The following is a 20,968-nucleotide window of genomic DNA, read 5'->3' on the forward strand; positions in this document are numbered from 1 at the left end:
ATGGCACACTCACGTCACTGGGCGAACTGAACTCTTATCATCAGTTGTCAGACAGAAAACTGCGAATTGTTTACTCTGGACAGTGGCGCTAATGTTCCCACATATGCAAAGAGGAAAGTTAAAAGTTTTGTTAATATGCACGTATAAATTTACTTTCTTCTGTTTCTTTTTATCTTTAACATTAATTATAAGGAAAGCCACTTTATTGTAAGTTTTGCATACAAAGACAATACTAGTATCATATTTTTCCATAAATGTTTGATGAGCAGAAGTGCAAAATAGCAAAAAAACATTATATAAATGCAACACAAAATATAGGCTACAACAATACTAAACTGGGAAACCATTGATCACTTTCAGCAATGTTATCATAAATCTCGTCTGCTCCTTCTGGTACAGTAAAATGTCTTATACGTTTTAAGATATACTTTTTCTTTTCCTTGCAGACCCTGTAAATTTTTTGCAAGGTGGCTGCTTTGCTCACTTCCTGACTGTAGTTTCTGGATTTACATACCTCAACCTCTACAGGGCTTCCATGTCCACCCCATTATCTGAATGGTCAGCGTGTTGGATTGCCACACATGGGGGCCCGGGTTCGATTCCCGGATGGGGAGGGAGATTTTCTCCCCTCATGGACTGGGTGTTGTGCTGTCCTCATCATCATTTCATCCCCATTGTCGATGCGCAGTTCGCCCTATTTGGCGTCACACTCAATAAGACCTGCACTTGGCATCCGAACTTCCCGACTGGGAACTCCCAGCCACTGGTGCCATACACTTATTTCCATTTACAGGGCTTCCATTACAGGTGTCCAGTACTGACAACAGTACTTTCTTCTTAGACTTTTCATAAGCCATCACTCGCTGAGCAGTTATTTTGAATGGGCTTTTAGTGCAGTGGACTTGAGAACCATTGCGTTTCAGTCCTTATTTAGCATCTAGATGATGCCATGTTGTTCCAGCACTTTATAATGTTTAGTTGGTAAAAGACTATCTTCCTTTTTTCCGGTAGTCTTTGTCCAATTTACCAAACACTCAGTCAGGATTATAACTGTGACCACAAATAGGGAAATAATAAGCAGTGTCTTAAATTTTTTGCTTTCTTCAATTAATGTCATTAGTATGCATATCATTACTGTACTTTTGTTTTGACTGGTACAGGAATCAAAACATAATAATAATTTTATTTTGACTATTTTCCGGCAGAGATGCCTCAAGGTTTCTGAGCGAATCAGTAGAGCACAGGTTATTTGTTGCATCCTTTCAATCCTTCTGTTTCAATCCAAGTATAAAAAGTAATTCTTTCTCTTGTCTGTGCTCTAGAATGAATCATAATGCACAAACTGTATAGCCAAATGTATCTTGAATAGAGTACTTCACATATGAGAGTTTTGGTATTGGCTGATTCTGACATACTTTAACCATATTTGGAGTTTCCTCCTTCGTTATTGCACAGAACTTCATTACATGATGTTTTTGCAACCTGTAGTTTGTTATTAACTGATTTTGTTCTGCAGATCTGGTTCCTTTTGGAAGTCTGCCTTTGGACAACTCTGATTTTGCTTGAAATGTTGTGACACATAAAGGTATTGTCTGGCTGCCTTTTATCATTATGCTGTACCTTATTGAAACAGTATTCTTCCTTCTACATGAATTCTCGACAGTTGTTGTTGTTGTTGTTGTTGTTGTGGTCTTCAGTCCTGAGACTGGTTTGATGCAGCTCTCCACGCTACTCTATCCTGTGCAAGCTGCTTCATCTCCCAGTACCTACTGCAACCTACATCCTTCTGAATCTGCTTAGTGTATTCATCTCTTGGTCTCCCTCTACGATTTTTACCCTCCACGCTGCCCTCCAATACTAAACTGGTGATCCCTTGATGCCTCAGAACATGTCCTACCAAACAAACCCTTCTTCTAGTCAAGTTGTGCCACAAACTCCTCTTCTCCCCAATCCTATTCAATACTTCCTCATTAGCTATGTGATCTACCCATCTAATCTTCAGCATTCTTCTGTAGCACTACATTTCGAAAGCTTCTATTCTCTTCTTGTCCAAACTATTTATCGTCCATGTTTCACTTCCATACATGGCTACACTTCATACAAATACTTTCAGAAATGACTTCCTGTCACTTAAACCTATACTCGATGTTAACAAATTTCTCTTCTTCAGAAATGCTTTCCTTGCCATTGACAGTCTACATTTTATATCCTCTCTACTTCGACCATCATCAGTTATTTTGCTCCCCAAATAGCAAAACTCCTTTACTACTTTAAGTGTCTCATTTCCTAATCTAATTCCCTCAGAATCACCCGACTTAATTCGACTACATTCCATTATCCTCGTTTTGCTTTTGTTGATGTTCATCTTATATCCTCCTTTCAAGACACTGTTCATTCTGTTCAACTGCTCTTCCAAGTCCTTTGCTGTCTCTGACAGAATTACAATGTCATCGGCGAACCTCAAAGTTTTTATTTCTTCTCCATGGATTTTAATAACTACTCCGAATTTTTCTTTTGTTTCCTATACTGCTTGCTCAATATAGAGATTGAATAACATCGGGGAGAGGCTACAACACTGTCTCACTCCCTTCCCAATCACTGCTTCCCTTTCATGTCCCTCGACTCTTATAACTGCCATCTGGTTTCTGTACAAATTGTAAATAGCCTTTCACTCCCTGTATTTTACCCCTGCCACCTTTAGAATTTGAAAGAGAGTATTCCAGTCAACATTGTCAAAAGCTTTCTCTAAGTCTATAAATGCTAGAAAAGTAGGTTTGCCTTTCCTTAATTTAGCTTCTAAGATAAGTCGTAGAGTCAGTATTCTCGACAGAATAATAGAAAAACTGGTAGAAGTTGTTTTCAGAGAAGATCAGTTTGGATACCAGAGAAATGCAGGAACATATGAGGCAATACTGAAATTACAACTTACTGTAGAAGATAGCTTAAAGAAAGGGATACTTACATTTGTGGAATTTATAGATTTAGAAAAAGCTTTTGGCAGTGTTGACTGGAATCTCTCTTTGAAATTCTAAAGGTAGCAGGCATAAAGTACAAGGAGCAGAAATCTCATTACAACTCGTACAGAAACCTGACCACAGTTACTAGAGTTGAGGCACATGAGAAGGAAGCAGTGGTTGACAAGGGAGTGAGACAAAGATTTTGCCAGTCACCGATTTTATGCAATCTGTACATTGAACAAGCAGTAAAGGGAACCAAAGAAAAAATGGAATAGGAATTAAAGTTCAGGGAGAAGAAACAAAAACTCTGAGGTTTGCCGATGGCATTGTAGTTCTGCCAGAGACACCAAAGGACTTGGAAGAGCAGTTGAATAAAATGGACAGTGTCTTGGAAGGAAGATATAAGATGAATATCAACAAAACAAAACAAGGGTAATCGAATGTAATTGAATCAAGTCATGTGATGCTCTGGAATTACATTAGGAAATAAGACACTTAAAGTAGGAGATGAGTTTTGTTAATTGGGTGAACAAAATAACTGATGATGGTCGGAGTAGATATGGTATAAAATGTAGACTGACAATTGCAAGAAAAGAAATTTGTTAACATTAAATATAGATTTAAGTGTTAGGAAGTCTTTCAGAAAGTATTTATACAGAATCTAGCCATGCATGGAAGTGAAACATGGATGAGAAACAGTTTAGACAAGAAGAGAACTGAAGCTTTTGAAATGTGACACTACAGAAGATTAGATTGGTAGACCATGTAACTAATGAGGAGGTACTGAATAGATTCAGGGAGAAAAGAAATTTATGGCACAACATGACGAGAAGAACAGATCGATTGATAGGACACATTTTGAGACATCAGTAGATCACCAGTTTACTACAGGAGGGAAATTGGGGGACGGGGTGGAAAAAATTGTAGAGGGAGACCAAGGGATGACTACAGTAAGCAGATTCAAGAGGATGCAAGTTGCAGTAGTTATTCAGAGATTAAGAGGCAGGCATGGGATAGAGTTGCATGGGGAGTTGCATCAAACCCACCTTGGGACTGAAGACCACAACCTGCCTGTTCCCACCATTGATTGGGCTTTGGTCTCCAGCTCATGGTAATGAAGACAAGTCTCATCACCAGTCACAAGTTTTCACGTAAATCTCTGGATACTGGCTGTGGCATTGAAGGATATCACTGCACTTGTCCTGCATTGCTGTGTCTGTGCAGAAGTAGGGATTTGGGAACCCATCTGGTGGACAACTTCCCAAGCTTAAGGTGGTCATGTACTATGCAGTGCAGACTACTTATGGCAAGTCCTGTGGCTGCCTCCAGTTCCGTGAGTGTGATACACATTTCCTCCTGAATATGCTTTCCACTCTTTCAATGTTGGCAGGTGTTATCACAGTCACTTTTCTTCTAGAACTGGTTCCTTTCTCTGACCGAGCGAGGTGGCGCAGTGGTTAGCACACTGGACTCGCATTCGGAAGGACGACGGTTCAATCTCGCGTCCGGCCATCCTGATTTAGGTTTTCCGTGATTTCCCTATATCGCTTCAGGCAAATGCCGGGATGGTTCCTTTGAAAGGGCACGGCCGATTTCCTTCCCTATCCTTCCCTAACCCGAGCTTGTGCTCCGTCTCTAATGACCTCGTTGTCGATGGGACGTTAAACACTAATCTCCTCCTCCTCCTCCTTTCTCTGTTGATGTAGGATCTCTTTTTCCAGCCATACACCCAATTGTAAATTGGTTTTCATGATGGTACACATTCTGCATACTGCCACCAATTGCCTGTGAATATCCTAACTGTTTGCACCCTCCTTCCACGGAAATCACATCATCCATTGCTGTCCTTGATGATCACTCTCCCTGTTGTGCACTCACATAATGACAGCAGTTGGGTAAATGGACTGTACTGTGCAGGGATGACATTGTAGTGATTGTTCTACCATCAACAGGTAGACCAAAGTATTACACACCTGCAACTGTAATGATGTGCAGATGATGCACCCTGTATGATGGGAATAAATAAAGGGGTCAATCAATATTGAGGCATTGTTATTTTGTTTCAACAGCATGTTGTCATTGAGTTCTTGTCAAACAGAAAAAATATGCTAGTGAAATCCATCCCAGACATCAGTGTGTATATGGAGTTGAAGTGTGCAAGTCTTTGTCACTGAGAATGAAATCAGAACACAACTGGCAGTAGGGCCTAGTACAATCCACAGAATTGTTTGAAGCTTGGGTTACTACAATGTTAATATCTGTTGGATTCCCTGTTTACTGATTGCAGAGCACAAAGTTCAGAGAAGAGCCATAAACCAAAATTTCTTCAGAGCTTTTGAAATGAAGGGTATGGTTTAGCGATGTTGTGTAAGACAGTGAAGCTAATTTCATCATTATGGGCATGAAACAAAATACCAGAGTATGGTATGGTAACATTCAGACTCACCCTCACAAAAGTAAGCAAGAGTAGTTTGCCCTACTGGGAGAGCTATGACCAGCATCTTACAGGATGTTTGCAGTCTGCTTCATTTTTGTACTTTGACAAATCATGAATGCTGTTTGCTACATACAGACACTTTTGAAGCACAGCCATGCATTGCACAGTAAATGACACAGGAAAAAGATCATCCTGAAGCACAGTAACATGCAGTCTCACACTGCTTGTGTCACTGGGTAGAAAATTGGGACATTTGAGTAAGGAGGACTTCCCCACCCTCAATACAGTTCCAACTTGACACTATCCGACTACCATCTTTTCAGTTCTGTGAAAGAACAGCTGCGAGGGTAATGCTACAAGATGCTGGAGGACATCCAAAAAGCAGTGTCTTTGAGCAGTTTGAATGGGCTTATAGCTCAAGGGCATCTTCTAACTTACAGAATGGTGAGAAAATGTGTCCAAAAAATGGAAACCTTGTAGATTAATATGACATACATGGTCTCTATAAAAATAATAAATTAGGATTTATAATAATTGATTGCACACAACTTTCAGTATGGCACTCAAATAATTTAGATATTTATTTTGTGCTCTTATTGCAAGTTTTTTCTTACTGTCAAGCAACTGAATTACTGATTTATTAATAAAAGCACACATGTCCAGCTCTCAAATGTAGAGGGAGAAATTTTCCAGTTTATCTCAATGTTGTTATTTCTTTTTCAGATGAAAGATCCACCTTCACGTGAGACTGCCTTGGATTGTGGAGCTGGAATTGGACGGATAACTAAAAACTTACTTCTGCATCATTTCCAAAAAGTAGATTTGGTGGAACAAAATAGTATCTTTTTGAAAGAAGCAGAATCATACATTGGAAACAGTAAAAAGATTGGAACCTTCTTTAATGTTGGTGAGCTGAATTAAGAAAAAGCAAAATATTAATGAAACAATGGAAAATCTTGTTTGGATTATCAACAGTATTATGTAAAGGATAGATTGCTACTCACCCTAAAGATGACGCATTGAGTTACAGATAGGCATGACAAAAACACTGTTACCTATAAGCTTTTGGCCAAAGCCTTCTTCGGGGGAGGGGGGGGGGGGGCGCAGACCGCACACACATTCATACAAGCAAACACACTATTAGCTCCAGCTGCTCCAGCCAGATTGCAACTGAAATGCATTGAATTGGAGCAACAATCAGAAGTTGTGTGGGGAAGGGGCAGGGATAGTAATTTACAAGTGGGACAAGAGGGATCAGTGCTGCCTGACAGAGCATGAAGGGACTGGAGGTAGCAGGACAGGCTTATCAGATGCAATGTCAGGAGACTGTGTGGAGGGAGAAGGGGGTGGGGAAATGGAGTGGAAAGGAGAGGAGCAGAGGAGTGGAAAAAAACTGGTGGGTGCACTGGCAAAGAGCAGCACACAGTGAGGGTGAGGGGAGGCGAATTTGAGGCAGTGACAGGACAGACGGTGCAGAAACAACTGGGTGGAGGTTATGGGGACAGTAGGTTACCACAGGTTGGGACTAGAATGATTTCGGGAATGGAGGATATGTTGTAAGGATAACTCCCATCTGAATCCTGTGGCATAGGGTTGGGATTGGGAGTGGCATAGGGATAGACTAGGATGTTGTGAAGGTTGGTTAGGTGATGAAATACTATTTTAGGAGGAGTGGGAAGGATCTCTGGAGAAAGTGAGACTACAGATGAGGTGGAAGCAGGTGGGTAGAGGGCGTGGGGACAGAAGGTTGAGGCTGTAATGATTTTAGGAGTAGAGAATGTGTTGTAAAAATAAATCACATCCCAGGTGGCTCACATTGTGAAGCTGCCATTGAAATCAAGTATGTTATGTTCAGCTGCATTTTCTGCTACTAGTTGATCCACTTTGCCAGATAGGACTAACAGGGGATAGTGAACATATACAGAGAAGGGCAGCACAAATGGTCACAGGTTTGTTTGACCCATGGGAGAGTGTCACCGAGATGCTGAAGAAAGTGAACTGGTTCTCTCTTCAAGGTGAACATAAACTATCCCAAGAAAGTCTACTTACAGTGTTTCAAGAACCAGCTTTAAATGATGATTCTAGGAATATACTACAACCCTCCACTTATGGCTCACATAGGGAATGTGAGGACAAGATTAGATTAATTACAGCACACGCATAGGCATTTAAACAGTCATTCTTTACACACTCCATGCATGAATGGAACAGTAAGAAACATGAATGGAACAGTAAGAAAACCCAATAACTGGCACAATGCCACGTATCCTGTGCCATGCACATCACAGTAGTTTGTAGAATATAGATGTAGGTGAATGAATTCCAGTACTACTCACACAACACACCAGGCGAGATGTCAGGCATTGTCAACCCTTTTCACCACCTCTCTCACCAATGGAAGCTAGGTGGTTCCTACCCACATATTACTTCTTTCCAGACAATAAGTAGTACATGTACCGAATTTGGTTAAATTGTATCTAGGAGATGTGGAACATACATACATGCATACTACACACACGAACATCCATTTATAATGGATGAGTCACATAAGACGTAACACTCATTTTATTTCATGAACGGTTCCAGATATCAAGACAAGGTTTTTCACAAGTGATAGTACACTAAGGAACATGTACTTTGGTACTTGATTAAGAGTCTTTAACTCTTGTGTTGATCGAGATATTGAAGCAAGTATGTATTTTTAAATAGAATGATATACTTTTTTTTAATGGCGTCCAAAAGTGCATGAAAAGATGATTACAGTGATATAAAGCTTTTTAATGTTGAGGTTGAAACTCTTCACAAAATAATCCAAGAACTATTCTAAAATTGAAGGGCAAGTCAGCAAGAATGCATTTTGCATTGTAAACATGTTCATTCCACACTATGTTGTCATATCAGATCTTTCGACTCCTCACTTCTTGGCACTGTGGAAGTAGCAGGGATTTTGTTGTCTATCATCAGGTCCAAGGGCACCCATATGTTAGTTTGTAAGTGGGTGGGGGTGCTAGACCTTGAGGTATGGAGAATTTTTAATATTTTGGAAGATGAATGGCAAAAATTCCAGCTCAATCCTGTTACTAACCTGCATAATAGTGACTTTTAAATCATTTTCTTGAAAGAAAATCACCAAACTTCATTACATTCTGTCCTTTCCATAAGAGGTTGGGTGGGAACCCCTGCCCCCTCCCTTGCCCCCTGGGTATGGGCACCCTCCGGCAGGTCATCTCTGCTTCAACAATTCTTGCATGCAAATATTTACATCAGCGACGCAAAGTTAAGTATGCTATATTATACGGTGAATGGTGGCACAAAACATGTTGCCAGGGAATGTGGGATCAGCTGGGGGAATGTCATTCGCATTTTACATTGACGTAAATTGCACCTTTATTATCTGTCACTACCTATCAGGCACTTGGAGGACACAATTTTGAAAGTCACATAACATTTAGCTGCTTTACTCTACATCGCTTGGGAGATGATACTACATTTTTCTAGCATGTGTTCCTTACTCTCGAAGCGGCATTTATGAACCACGATAATTTAAATTTATGTAACATGCACTACTAGCGAGCTGAAAATAAGCACTGGCTTCGTCACTAATGATGACAGCAATTGTGAAGCATAAACCTATGTGCGGTGTCATAGGAAATTCCACTGTGGGACCTTAATTCATTCCAGGGATGTTAAATGGAAAAATGTATGCGCAGTTTCTTACAAACATTCTATCTGTTCTTCTAGAAGAGGTACCACTGGCTAAGAGACAGTGTATGTGGTTCCAACATGACAGCAGCCCTGCTCACCCTTCCTGTGTTGCAATGCAAATACTGAATGAAAAGTTTCCTGACCATTGGATAGGACGGAATTCCACAGTACAATGAGCGGCCAGGTCTCTTGATTTGACTACTCTTGATTTCTTTCTATGGGGATATAGAAAGGTGCAGTTTATCATGAAGCCCCAACTACGCCAGACGATATATGCTGTCAAATCACCACAGTATGCAACAGCATATCGTCTGAAGTACTTCCATTTGTTCACGTATCCCTCAACTAGCAATTGCTATAACTTTAAGAGAAAAAAAGGGTGGAGAAGATGCACAGAGAAAGAGGGTAATGGATGACATGGATATTGATAAGGGGGGGAGGAAGGGATGGACAAAGAAAGGGGAAGGGGGAAAAGGACAGAGAAAGGGTAAAAGAGAGGATGGACACAGGAGAGGGGAGAGGACGAGGTAGACAGTGCAAGCAAGAGGAGATGGACAGAGATTTTTTTTTTTTGGGGGGGGGGGGGGGGGAAATGGGCAGAGAGAGAGGAGGAGGAGGAGGAGGAGGACATGGACAAAGAGAGGGTCGGAGGAGATGGATAGCAAGAGAGGGGATGGGGGAGGGAAGAAATGGGCAGAGAGAGAGGGATGAAGACATGACCAGAGAGAGGGGAGGAGGAGATGGACAACAAGAGAGGAGAAGAGGTGATGGACTTAGAGGGGGCAAAAGATAGATGTACAGAGGGGGAAGGAACAGATGGGCAGATGGATAGAGGGAAGGAGCAGGTGGGCAGGGGGAGGGAGTAAGTGGACAGACAGAAGGTGGTGGACAGAGGGAAGGAGCAAGTGGACGGAGAGTGGGGCAGGAGGAGATGGACAGGGAATCACTTGCAGTCAATGGGAGACAAGTTGAGCATATAATTAAGTAAAGTGGAAAACTACGTTTCATGAAGGAAGGTATTTTATTGGTGCAAATCGTCTGTCATTCTAAATAAACTGTTTAGTTTGTTTAAACTCTGTTCTGTCAAGTTACAATTTTGAGTAGTATTTATAGACACGTTTGTCTGGCAGTATGTGGTGTACTTTAAAATGTATTGAGGCTTCTCCAGTAAAAGACAGGCCAGGTATTTTCGTTTCCAAATCTAAGAAAGTTAATATATTGGTTTTCTTTTTCTCTTGAATATGGCTGTTTATCACTTGCTTCATATCTCAATTAATACAAGAGTTGAGACACTAAATCACATACTAAAGTACATGCCCCTTTACTATCTTTTTCCAAAAGATTTGTTTTGATACCTGGAACCATTCACAAAACAGAAGGGGTGTCACGTCTAACAAGACTCACCCTGTATACATACTAGCTGCTCCTGACCCTCTCTCCGTCCCATGTCCTACTAGCCCTACCTGTATATCTGATCTGTGTCTCTCCCCCTCCCCCACACCCTTCCACAGGTTGTTGGCTGCTTCCCCCCTTTTTCCGTATCCTTTCCTATCTCTAAGGCCATATGTCGTCCCTCCCACCTCTCTTTGTCCACCTGCTCCTTCCCTGTATCCATCTGCTCCTTCCCTCTGTCCATCTGTTTCTTCCCCCTGCGTGTATCTCTCTTCTGTCCCATTCTCCCCCCACCCCCATCCCCTTTCTTGTTATCCATCTCCTCCTCCCCTCTTTCTGTCCATGTCCTCATCTCTCTCTCTCTCTCTCTCTCTCTCTCTCTCTCTCTCTCTCTCTCTCTCTCTCTCTGCCCATTTCTTCTTCTTCCCCCCCCCCCTCCCCCAAAATAATCTCTATCCATCTCCTTCTCTTTGCTTGCATTGTTCATCCCATCCCCCCCCCCCTCTATCCATCCCCTCTTTTGCCCTTTCTCTGCCTTTTTCCCCCTTCCCCTTTCTTTGTCCATGCCTTCCTCACCCCCTTATCAATGTCCATGTCATCTATTACCCTCTTTGTCTGTGCACCACCTCCGTCCTTCTTTCTCCCCAAGTTAACACTCGCCACGTCAATAGGAAGTTGCTGGTTCTTACACTCACATTATTTCTTTCCATATAATAAGTAATATGTCTGCCAAATTGAGTTGAAATCGATCCAGGGGTTTAGGAGCATCTTTTCCATGTGACGTTGCCCACGTACAAGTCACATATATTTCATTTGTATTTAATGCATTTCACACGTATTTATACACATATCTCACCTGTATCTATATTGAATTTTGCCCTGCAGTTTTATTTTCACGCCTATTAATATTTATGATGTTGTTGTACCTCCTGAACTATATGTCGCAGAATGATATATTTTTGTGTGCTTTAAGCTGCATATGTGCTTATTATCTGCATAATGTGTTTTCAAATAGAGTTACTAGTAAGGAACTGATGGATCAAAATGTCATGCATGATGCAGCTGTTTTCCACGCATCTCATTGGACATCTCTCCTGAACTATATGTCGTAAAATGATATAATTTTGCTGGTTCATTCAATGGTGTATGGGACTTCTGTGTGCAAAATGTATGACAAATACAATTACTGGTAAAGAAGTAATAAATTGAAATGTCATGTTTGATGCAGCAGTTGTGTTGCATGAACAGTGAAAACGTAGTAAGCAATAAACTTTTTTCCTTTCATCATTTGTGTGGGTTGTCAGTGAGAAAAAGTTTAGTACAGGTTTGAAGTTATGTGTAAAGTTTGTTGCATGCCACTAAGGGCTCTCATTCTCACGTACTGGATGAGTATAGTCTGGCTGGTTGTGTGTCACAAGCTATATTACTTTTTCACCCACACCTCTTTATAGGTAGAGCCTTCTCCCCCCATCCTTCTGCCCATCTCCTCTTCTCCCATCTCTGTACCTATCTCCTCCTCCCCCTACTATCTCCTCCTCCCCCTATCTCACTGCCTAACTCCTCCTCCCCCCATCTCTCTGCCCATATCCTCGGCTGCCCTCTCTCTCAATCTCCTCCTCCACCATCTCTCTCTGTTCACATCCCCCCCTCCCCCCACCCTCGCTTTCTTTCCATTTCATCCTGACCTCATCTTTCTTTCCTCTCCTACTGCTTCCCCTCCCTCTTATCCATCTACGCCAGTCCTCCTCTCCCTATCTGCCTTCTCCTCCTCAACTCCTCATAGTCAACTCCTCCTCCTCCTCATCCTCTCTCCTCCCCTCTCTCTATAGTCATCTCCTCCTGCCCCCTTTTCCTTATCCACCTCCTCCTCCCCCTCTCTGTCCCTCCTCTCCTTAACCCCTCTACTCCCAAGGGGCTCACATCACTTTTGTATGTAAGCGCTTGGCCACTTCGGGGCTGTTGCCCTTAGAGCACTACTTTCCTTTCCGTGCTGCAGGTCTATTCTTTTTCTATTTTTTCCCTCTCTGTCTTTCTATTGGATCATCTTCTTGGTGTCAGTTGTGCTTTGATTTGGTTTTTGATTTTGGACACTCATTTTCTTTCTCTTCTAGCATCCCACAACTTTTCGTTCCTAACCATATGGCCACCTTCTTGGGTTAATATGCTCTTTTCCAAATTTTAAAGAAAGGCAGATTGTGTAGGAAAGATCACCCATTATGGCATATATTGCACTTTTTGTGTCTTTCTTTGTTTGTACCCTTCATTTCTTGCAAAGGTACTGTGCCCAAAATCCAGCATGCTAGCCATTCTGTGGCGGGGGGGGGGGGGGGGGGGGGGGTCAGGGAGGGTTGGTCATCAAGTACCTGCATGGTGGTAGCCCCCCTGACGATGTGGGAATTGCGCTGTTGGTGCCCGACCTGGACACCGCCGTGCAAGCCAAGGAGTATGTGCCCATCGTGGCTGGGCCACACAGACTCCAGCCAATGGTATACTGGCAAGGTAATGTTTGTGTCACTGGGTGGCAATTGTTCGGAGCCTCCATTCAAAGTGGGTGATACTATCACAGAAGATTAGCACATGAAACAAATTAAACTGTCTTCCACTGGTGGTTACACAGCCCCAGCAGTCTCTTCTGAAGGTAATGTGAAGAGATATGACCCCAAAATGTTTGCTTCCCTGGCAACACCATGGGAGGCACATAGGACTCAGAGACAGGGAGGGGTGGGGGGAAGTACTCTCCCTAATACTTACCACTGTTCTTCATTGACCACTTCGAGCACACTTTTGGGGAAGTAGTAGCAATCTCAATAATGAAAAGTGGCTCCGTTTCGATTAAAACAGACGCCCCCTGCTCAGTCACGGGTGCTGCTGGCCTGTGACAAGGTGGGCGACATCCCTGTAATTGTATTCCCCATAACAGTCTTCATATATTATGGGAGTCATCTTCCACCACAGTCTCCTTTTACAGACTAATAATACAAAATCAAATAGGGGTAATGCAGGAGTAGTTTAATAAGAATAAAAAAAATAGGAGCACGAATAAGCTTCTATGATCAGCATAGTGAACGCATTATTGTAGCCAAGATAGACACAAAGCCCCCACCTGCCACAATAGTACAAGTTTATGTGCCAACTAGTTCCGCAGATGATAAAGAGATTGAAGAAATGTATGATGAGTTAAAATAAATTATTCAGATAGTTAAGGGAGATGAAAATTCAATAGTCATGGGGGACTGGAATTCGATGGTACGAAAAGGAAAAGTTGTAAGTGAATATGGAATGGGGCTAAGGAATGAAAGAGGAAGCCACCTGGTAGAATTTTGCACATACCATAACTTTATCATAGCTAACACTTAGTTTAAAAATCATGAAAGAAGTTGTATATGTGGAAGAGGCATGGAGACACTGGAAGGTTTCGGATAGGTTGTATAATGGTAAGACAGAGATTTAGGAACCAGGTTTCAAATTGTAAGACATTTCCAGGGGCCGATGTGGACTCTGACCACAATTTATTGGTTGTGAACTGTAGACTAAAACTGAAGACACTGCAAAAAGGAATTCAGACAAATGGGACCTGGGTAAACTGAAAGAACCAGAGGTTGTAGTGAGTTTCAGAGAGAGCGTTAGGGACCAACTGACAAATACAGGAGAAAGAAATACAGTTGAAGAAGAATGGGTAGCTTTGAGAGACGGAATAGTGAAGGCAGCAGAGGCTCAAGTATGTAAAAAGATGAGGGCTAGTAGAAATCCTTGGGTAACCGAAGAGATATTGAATTTAATTGACGAAAGGAGAAAATATAAAAGAGCAGTTAATGAAGCAGGCAAAAAGAAATACAGACGTCTTAAAACTGAGATCAACAGAAAGTGCAAAATGGCTAAGCAAAGATGGCTATAGGACAAATGTAACGGATAAGATAGATACTGCCCACAGAAAAATTAAAGACACCTTTGGAGAAAAAAGAAACACTTGTATGAATATCAAGAACTCAGATGGGAAAAGCAAAGAAGGGAAGGTAGAAAGGTGGAAGGAATATACGGGGTGGTCCATTGATCGTGACGGGGCCAAATATCTCACGAAATAAGCATCAAATGAAAAAACTAGAAAGAACGAAACTCGTCTAGCTTGAAGGGAGAAACCAGATGGCGCTGTGGTTGGCCCGCTAGATGGCGCTGCCATAGGTCAAATGGATATCAACTGCATTTTTTTAAATAGGAACCCCCATTTTTTTATTACATATTTATATAGTACGTAAAGAAATATGAATGTTTTAGTTTGACCACTTTTATCGCTTTGTGATAGATGGTGCTGTAATAGTCACAAACGTATAAGTATGTGGTATCACGTAACATTCCGTCAGTGCAGACGGTATTTGCTTTGTGATACATTACCCGTGTTAAAATGGACCGTTTACCAATTGCGGAAAAAATCGATATCGTGTTGATGTATGGCTATTGTGATCAAAATGCCCAACGGACGTGTGCTATGTATGCTGCTCAGTATCCTGGACGACATCATCCAAGTGTCCGGACCGTTCACTGGATAGTTATTTAAAGAAACAGGAAGTGTTCAGCCGCATGTGAAACGTCAACCACGACCTGCAACAAATGATGATGCCCAAGCAGATGTTTTAGCCGATGTTGTGGCTAATCCGCACATCAGTAGCAAACAAGCTGCGCGAGAATTGGGAATCTCAAAAACGTCGGTGTTGAGAATGCTGCATAAACATCGATTGCACCTGTACCATATTTATATGCACCAGGAACTACATGGTGACAACTTGGAACATCGTGTACAGTTCTGGCACTGGGCACAAGAGAAATTACGGGACGATGACAGAGTTTTTGCACACGTTCTATTTAGCAATGAAGCATCACTCACCAACAGCGGTAACATAAACCGGCATAATATGCACTACTGATTAATGGAAAATCCACGTTGGCTGCAACAAGTGGAACATCAGCGACCTTGGCAGGTTAATGTATGGTGTGGCATTATGGGAGGAAGGATAATTGGCCCCCATTTTATCTATGGCAATCTAAGTGGTGCAATGTGTGCTGATTTCCTACGTAATATTCTACCGATGTTACTACAAGATGTTTCACTGCATGACAGATTGGCGATGTACTTCCAACATGATGGATGTCCGGCACATAGCTCACATGCGGTTGAAGCGGTATTGAATAGCATATTTCATGACAGGTGGATTGGTCGTCGAAGCACCATACCATGGCTCGCATGTTCACCGGATCTGACATCCCCGAATTTCTTTCTGTGGGGAAAGTTGAATGATATTTGCTATCGTGATCTGCCGACAACGCCTGACAACATGCGTCATCGCATTGTCATTGCATGTGCGAACATTACGGAAGGCGAACTCCTCGCTGTTGAGAGGAATGTCGTTACACATATTGACATATTGCCAAATGCATTGAGGGTGACGGACATCATTTTGAGCATTTATTGCATTAATGTGGTATTTACAGGTGATCATGCTGTAACAGCGTGCATTCTCATAAAATGAGAAGTTCACAAAGGTACATGTATCACATTGTAATAACCGAAATAAAATTTTCAAACATACCTACGTTCTGTATTTTAATTTAAAAAACCTTCCTGTTACAAACTGTTCGTCTAAAATTGTGAGCCATATGTTTGTGGCTATTACAGCGCCATCTATCACAAAGCGAAAAAAGTGGTCCAAGTAAAAAATTCATATTTCTTTACATACTACACAAATATGTAATAAAAAATGGGGCTTCCTATTTAAAAAAACGCAGTTGATATCTGTTTGACCTATGGCAGCACCGAGCGAGGTGGCGCAGTTGTTAGACACTGGACTCGCATTCGGGAGTACGACGGTTCAATCCCGCGTCCGGCCATCCTGATTTAGGTTTTCCGTGATTTCCCTAAATCGCTCCAGGCAAATGCCGGGATGGTTCCTTTCAAAGGGCACGGCCGACTTCCTTCCCCATCCTTCCCTAATCTGATGAGACCGATGACCTCGCTGTCTGGTCTCCTTACCCCAACAAACCAACCAACCAACCAACCTATGGCAGCGCCAACTAGCAGGCCAAACCTAGTGCCATCTGATTTCCCCCTTCAAGCTAGACAAGTTTTGTTCTTTGTAGTTTTTTTGTTTGCTGCTTATTTCGTGAGATATTTGGCCTGGTCAGGATCAGTGGACCAACCTGTATAGAGGGTTTATACAAGGGTGATGTACTTGAGGGCGATATTATGGAATTGGAAGAGAACGTAAATGAAGATGAAGTGGGAGATATGATAATGTGTGAAGAATTTGACAGAGCCCTGAAAGACCTCAAGACCTCAGGAGTAGACAACATTCCATTAGAAATACTGATAGCTTTGGGAGATCTAGCCATCACAAAACTCTTCCATCTGGTGAGCAAGATGTATGAGACATGATAAAAGAAGAATATAATAATTCCAGTCCCAAAGAAAGCAGGTGTTGACAAGTGTGAAAATTACCGAACTAACAGTTTAATAAGTCACGGCTGCAAAATACTAACATGAATTCTTTACAGACAAATGGAAAAACTGGTAGAAGCGAACCTCAGGGAGGATCAGTTAGGATTCTGTAGAAATGTTGGAACATGTGAGGCAATACTGATCCTACGACTTATCTTAGAAGTTAGATTAAGGAAAGGCAAATCTATGCTTCTAGCATTTGTAGACTTAGAGAAAGGTTTTGACAATGTTACCTGGAATACTATCTTTATAATTCTGAATGTGGCAGGGGTAAAATAGAGGTAGCAAAAGGCTATTTACAATTTGTACGGAAACCAGACAGCAGTTACAAGAGTCAAGGGTCACGAAAGAGAAGCAGCGGTTGAGAAGTGAGTAAGACAGGGTTGTAGCCTATTGCCAGTGTTTTTCAATCTGTATATTGTACAAGCAGTAAATGAAACAAAAGAAAAACTTGGAGTAGGAATTAAAATCCATGGAGAAGAAATAAAAACTGTGAGGCTTGCCAATGACATTGTAATTCCATCAGAGACAGCAAAGAACCTGGAAGAGCAGCTGAATGGAATGGACAGTGTATTGAGAGGAGGATATAAGATGAACATCAACAAAAACAAAACGAGGATAATGAAATGTAGTCGAATTAAATCAGGTAATGCTGAGGGAATTAGATTAGAAAATGAGACACTTAAAGTAGTAGAAGCAAAATAACATGTAGCATGGCTGTGGCAAGGAATGTGTTCTTGAAGAAGAGAAATTTGTTAACAATGAGTATTGATTTAAGAGTCAGGAAGTCTTTTCTGAAAGTATTTGTATGGAGTGTCACCATGTACGGAAGTGAAACAGGGACGATAACTAGCTAGTTTAGACAAGAAGAGAATAGAAGCTTTCAAAATGTGGTGCTACAGAAGAAAGCTGAAGATTAGATTGGAAGATCAAGTAACTAATGAGGAGGTGCTGAATAGAATTGGCGAGAAGAGGAATTTGTGGCACAACCTGACTAAAAGAAGGGATCGATTGGTAGGACACATTTTGTGGTATCAAGGGATCACTAGTACTGGAGGGAAGTGTGTAGGGTAAAAAACGTAGAGGGAGACCAAAAGATGAATACACTAAGCAGATTCAGAAGGAGGTAGGTTGCAGTAGTTACTTGGAGATGATGAAGCTTACACAGAATAGAGTAGCATGGAGAGCTGCATTAAACCAGTTTCTGGACTGAAGACTGCAACAACAACGAGTTGCATTCCAGTCCAGAGCGATATGGTGTGCATTTTGTCTGTTGTGTTCAGCGAGGACCAAAAGACAACAGGATGGATACTGAAGCTTTTATATTGGCCTTTGAAGACGACCCATTGCTGAGAAGGTCAAGATCGTAGTGTACTGCTGTGATGTCAAGCTGTACATTCCTTCTCCCTTGCAGTGCTACAGATTGATACAATTTGGTCACATGCCTTTGTGTTGTCTCACAAGCTCCATTTGTGGGGATTGTGGACATCATTTTCACATGAGCACTCCTTGTGCCCCTTTCCCTGTCTTTGTTGACTGTGGGAAAGGCCATATCCCCTGTCCACAGTTTTCCAGTGGGAAAAGAAAATCCAAGAATACAAGACCCTTGATCGACTCACCTCCCAGGGGGCCTAGAAGGAATGCAGTTTTCAACGTCCTACACATAAATCGATGATGTATGTTATGGGTAAGGCTTTGTCTTCCTTTCTGGTGGCAGTATCGTTACCCTCCATATCTTCTACATTGATTCCTTGAGGCCACTCAACTACACCTGCTTCCTGGTGATTGGAGGCCCTCCTCCTACTGTTTCCCTCACACCTCTCTTGGGATAACTTCCAGTGGTGTCAGTCCCCAATCTTTAACTGGAAAAGCCTCTGCCCTCTCTGGCATCCCCTACCATGGAGGGGTCCTTCAGGACTGTACCTTCCCAGTACTGTGCTGACCTGCAACCAGATGCCAGCCTGTGTCTGAAGAAGCCACAGGTTGCAAGTCACAGGACTTCATGTTTCTCCTCTATCCCAGACAAGCTCTTACAGAAGTTGAAATCATTTAAAGAGAAGGAGGACAAGAAGAAGTCCTCCAAAAAGAAGACCCCACATGTTGTACGTTTGTACCTGAGACACCATTCCTGGTGGACCCTGTGGTCCTGGACCCACGACCCACACACACTGATTGAGTACAAATGCATATTGATGCCATATCCTCAGAACCGTTGGCAGCAAGTGGCCCTGGCCCTGAGGCAAGATCTGCCACCTTGGTCCCTTCATACTCCCACAGGATACTGATAGCATGATCCCCCAGCGGAACTGTAGCTATTTTTTCCTCCACCTAGCTGAGTTATGATGTTTCTTGTTCATTTCTCCTACTTTTTGTTTCCCAGCAATGCAGACGTCCACTGTCTACAGCTGTTGGGGCTATTTTAAGAAATGTACTTACTCTGGGGTAGTGTTTGCATGTGCATTCTGGACTCCCCTGCAAACACATGCAGCTCAATACAACTATGGAGGCTGTGGCTGTTCATGTGAAGATGTCTCTGGAGTTTACCATCCATAATGATGAGTATCTCCCTCCTGACTCTGAAGTGCCCCAGAACGCATTGTCTGCACTATTCTCTCAACTCTCCCCACCCTTCCTAATATTGGATGACATCAGTACCCACAACTCTTTGCAGGGTGCAATTGCAGCCACTGGCCATGGTGAAGCTGTTGAAAACTTACTCGCAGAGCTCAGTCTTTGTTCTTCGAATCCTGGTGTTCCCATGCACTTCAGTGTGGCATACGGATCTTATTCAGCCATTGATATTTCCATTTGCAGCCCATTTCTTCTCCCACCCAATCATCAAAGAATCCATGATGACCTATGTGCCAGCAATAATTTTTCAATCATCTTGCCCCTCTGTCAGTGGCACCCGCTTGGGTGTCCACCCAGATGGGCTCTCTCCAAAGCTAACTGGAATGCTCTCAACAATGCCATTGCCCTTCTAATCCTGTCACATTGAGGTATCGATGCAGTTGTCCAGAACACAACTGCAGCCATTCTCTCAGCAGCTGACTTAGCAATCCCCTCTTCCTTGTGATGCCCCCATCAGAAGATAGTACCTTGATGGACTCCTGAAGTCACCATAGCCATTGGAGGTCATTTATGGACTCTCCAATGCCACAAGCAACATTTGTTGATAGAGCGTCCCATTGCCTTTAAACAGCCCCATGCTTGGTTTCACCACCATATAAAACAACAGAAACGAGAATGCTGGAAGTGGTACGTTGCTACCATTGGATTGTGTGCTCCTTGTCTGCAGGTTTGGGCAAATATTTGATGCCTCTACGGACATCAGTCACATACAGTTATACCTGGTATCTCTGAGTGGTGGTGTCTGTACTGACCCAGATGCTGTTGCTGAACATTTTGCTTTGCATTATGCTTGGGTCTCTGCATCTGAGAATTATCATCCTTCTTTTCATGTCCTCAAACAGCAGGTAGAATGACTTCATCTATCATTTACTACACATCACCTGGAATCGTATAATGCTTGTCTGTGGGTTGCTAATGTCACATATTGCCATTTGCAACTGTATCTGGAGCAAACGTGAGTTCTCATCTCAATGGCAAGAAAGTGTGTCCCAGTACTGAAACTGGGTAAAAACCCCTTTGAGATGGACAGCTATCACCCAATTAATCTCACTAATGTTCACTGCAAGTTGCTCGAATGTGTGGTGAACTGATGGTTGTGTTGGTACCCCAAGTTCTGGGTTTCTCCTGGGTTCAATCCTGATTTTTGTCCAGAACGTTTTGTGTGAGCAGCGTACTTTCTGGGTTTAAGTTAGTGCTTCGCACAGTATCGCCACCCCCCCCCCCCCCCCCAATCTGCAAGGTAATGGGGTCACATGGGGCTCTGTATTAAGTGTGCCTCTTTTTCTAGTGGCTGTGAATGCTGTAGCTGCAGCTGTGGGATCTACAGTGTCACCCTCCCTGTATGCTGATGACTTCTGC

General features: G+C 42.4%; 1 protein-coding gene across 1 annotated transcript in view; it reads left to right on the forward strand.

The window, feature by feature from the left end:
• LOC124799315 (N-terminal Xaa-Pro-Lys N-methyltransferase 1) overlaps nt 1-20,968 on the forward strand; it is an 85,149-nt gene that overhangs the window by 42,156 nt on the left and 22,025 nt on the right. Inside the window, exon 3 of the mRNA XM_047262903.1 lies at nt 6,118-6,301. Within this exon, the coding sequence (XP_047118859.1) occupies nt 6,118-6,301 (184 nt within the window). The remainder of the gene's footprint in view (nt 1-6,117; nt 6,302-20,968) is intronic.

The sequence above is a fragment of the Schistocerca piceifrons genome, chromosome 5, assembly GCF_021461385.2.
Source record: "Schistocerca piceifrons isolate TAMUIC-IGC-003096 chromosome 5, iqSchPice1.1, whole genome shotgun sequence".
Taxonomy (NCBI): domain Eukaryota; kingdom Metazoa; phylum Arthropoda; class Insecta; order Orthoptera; family Acrididae; genus Schistocerca; species Schistocerca piceifrons.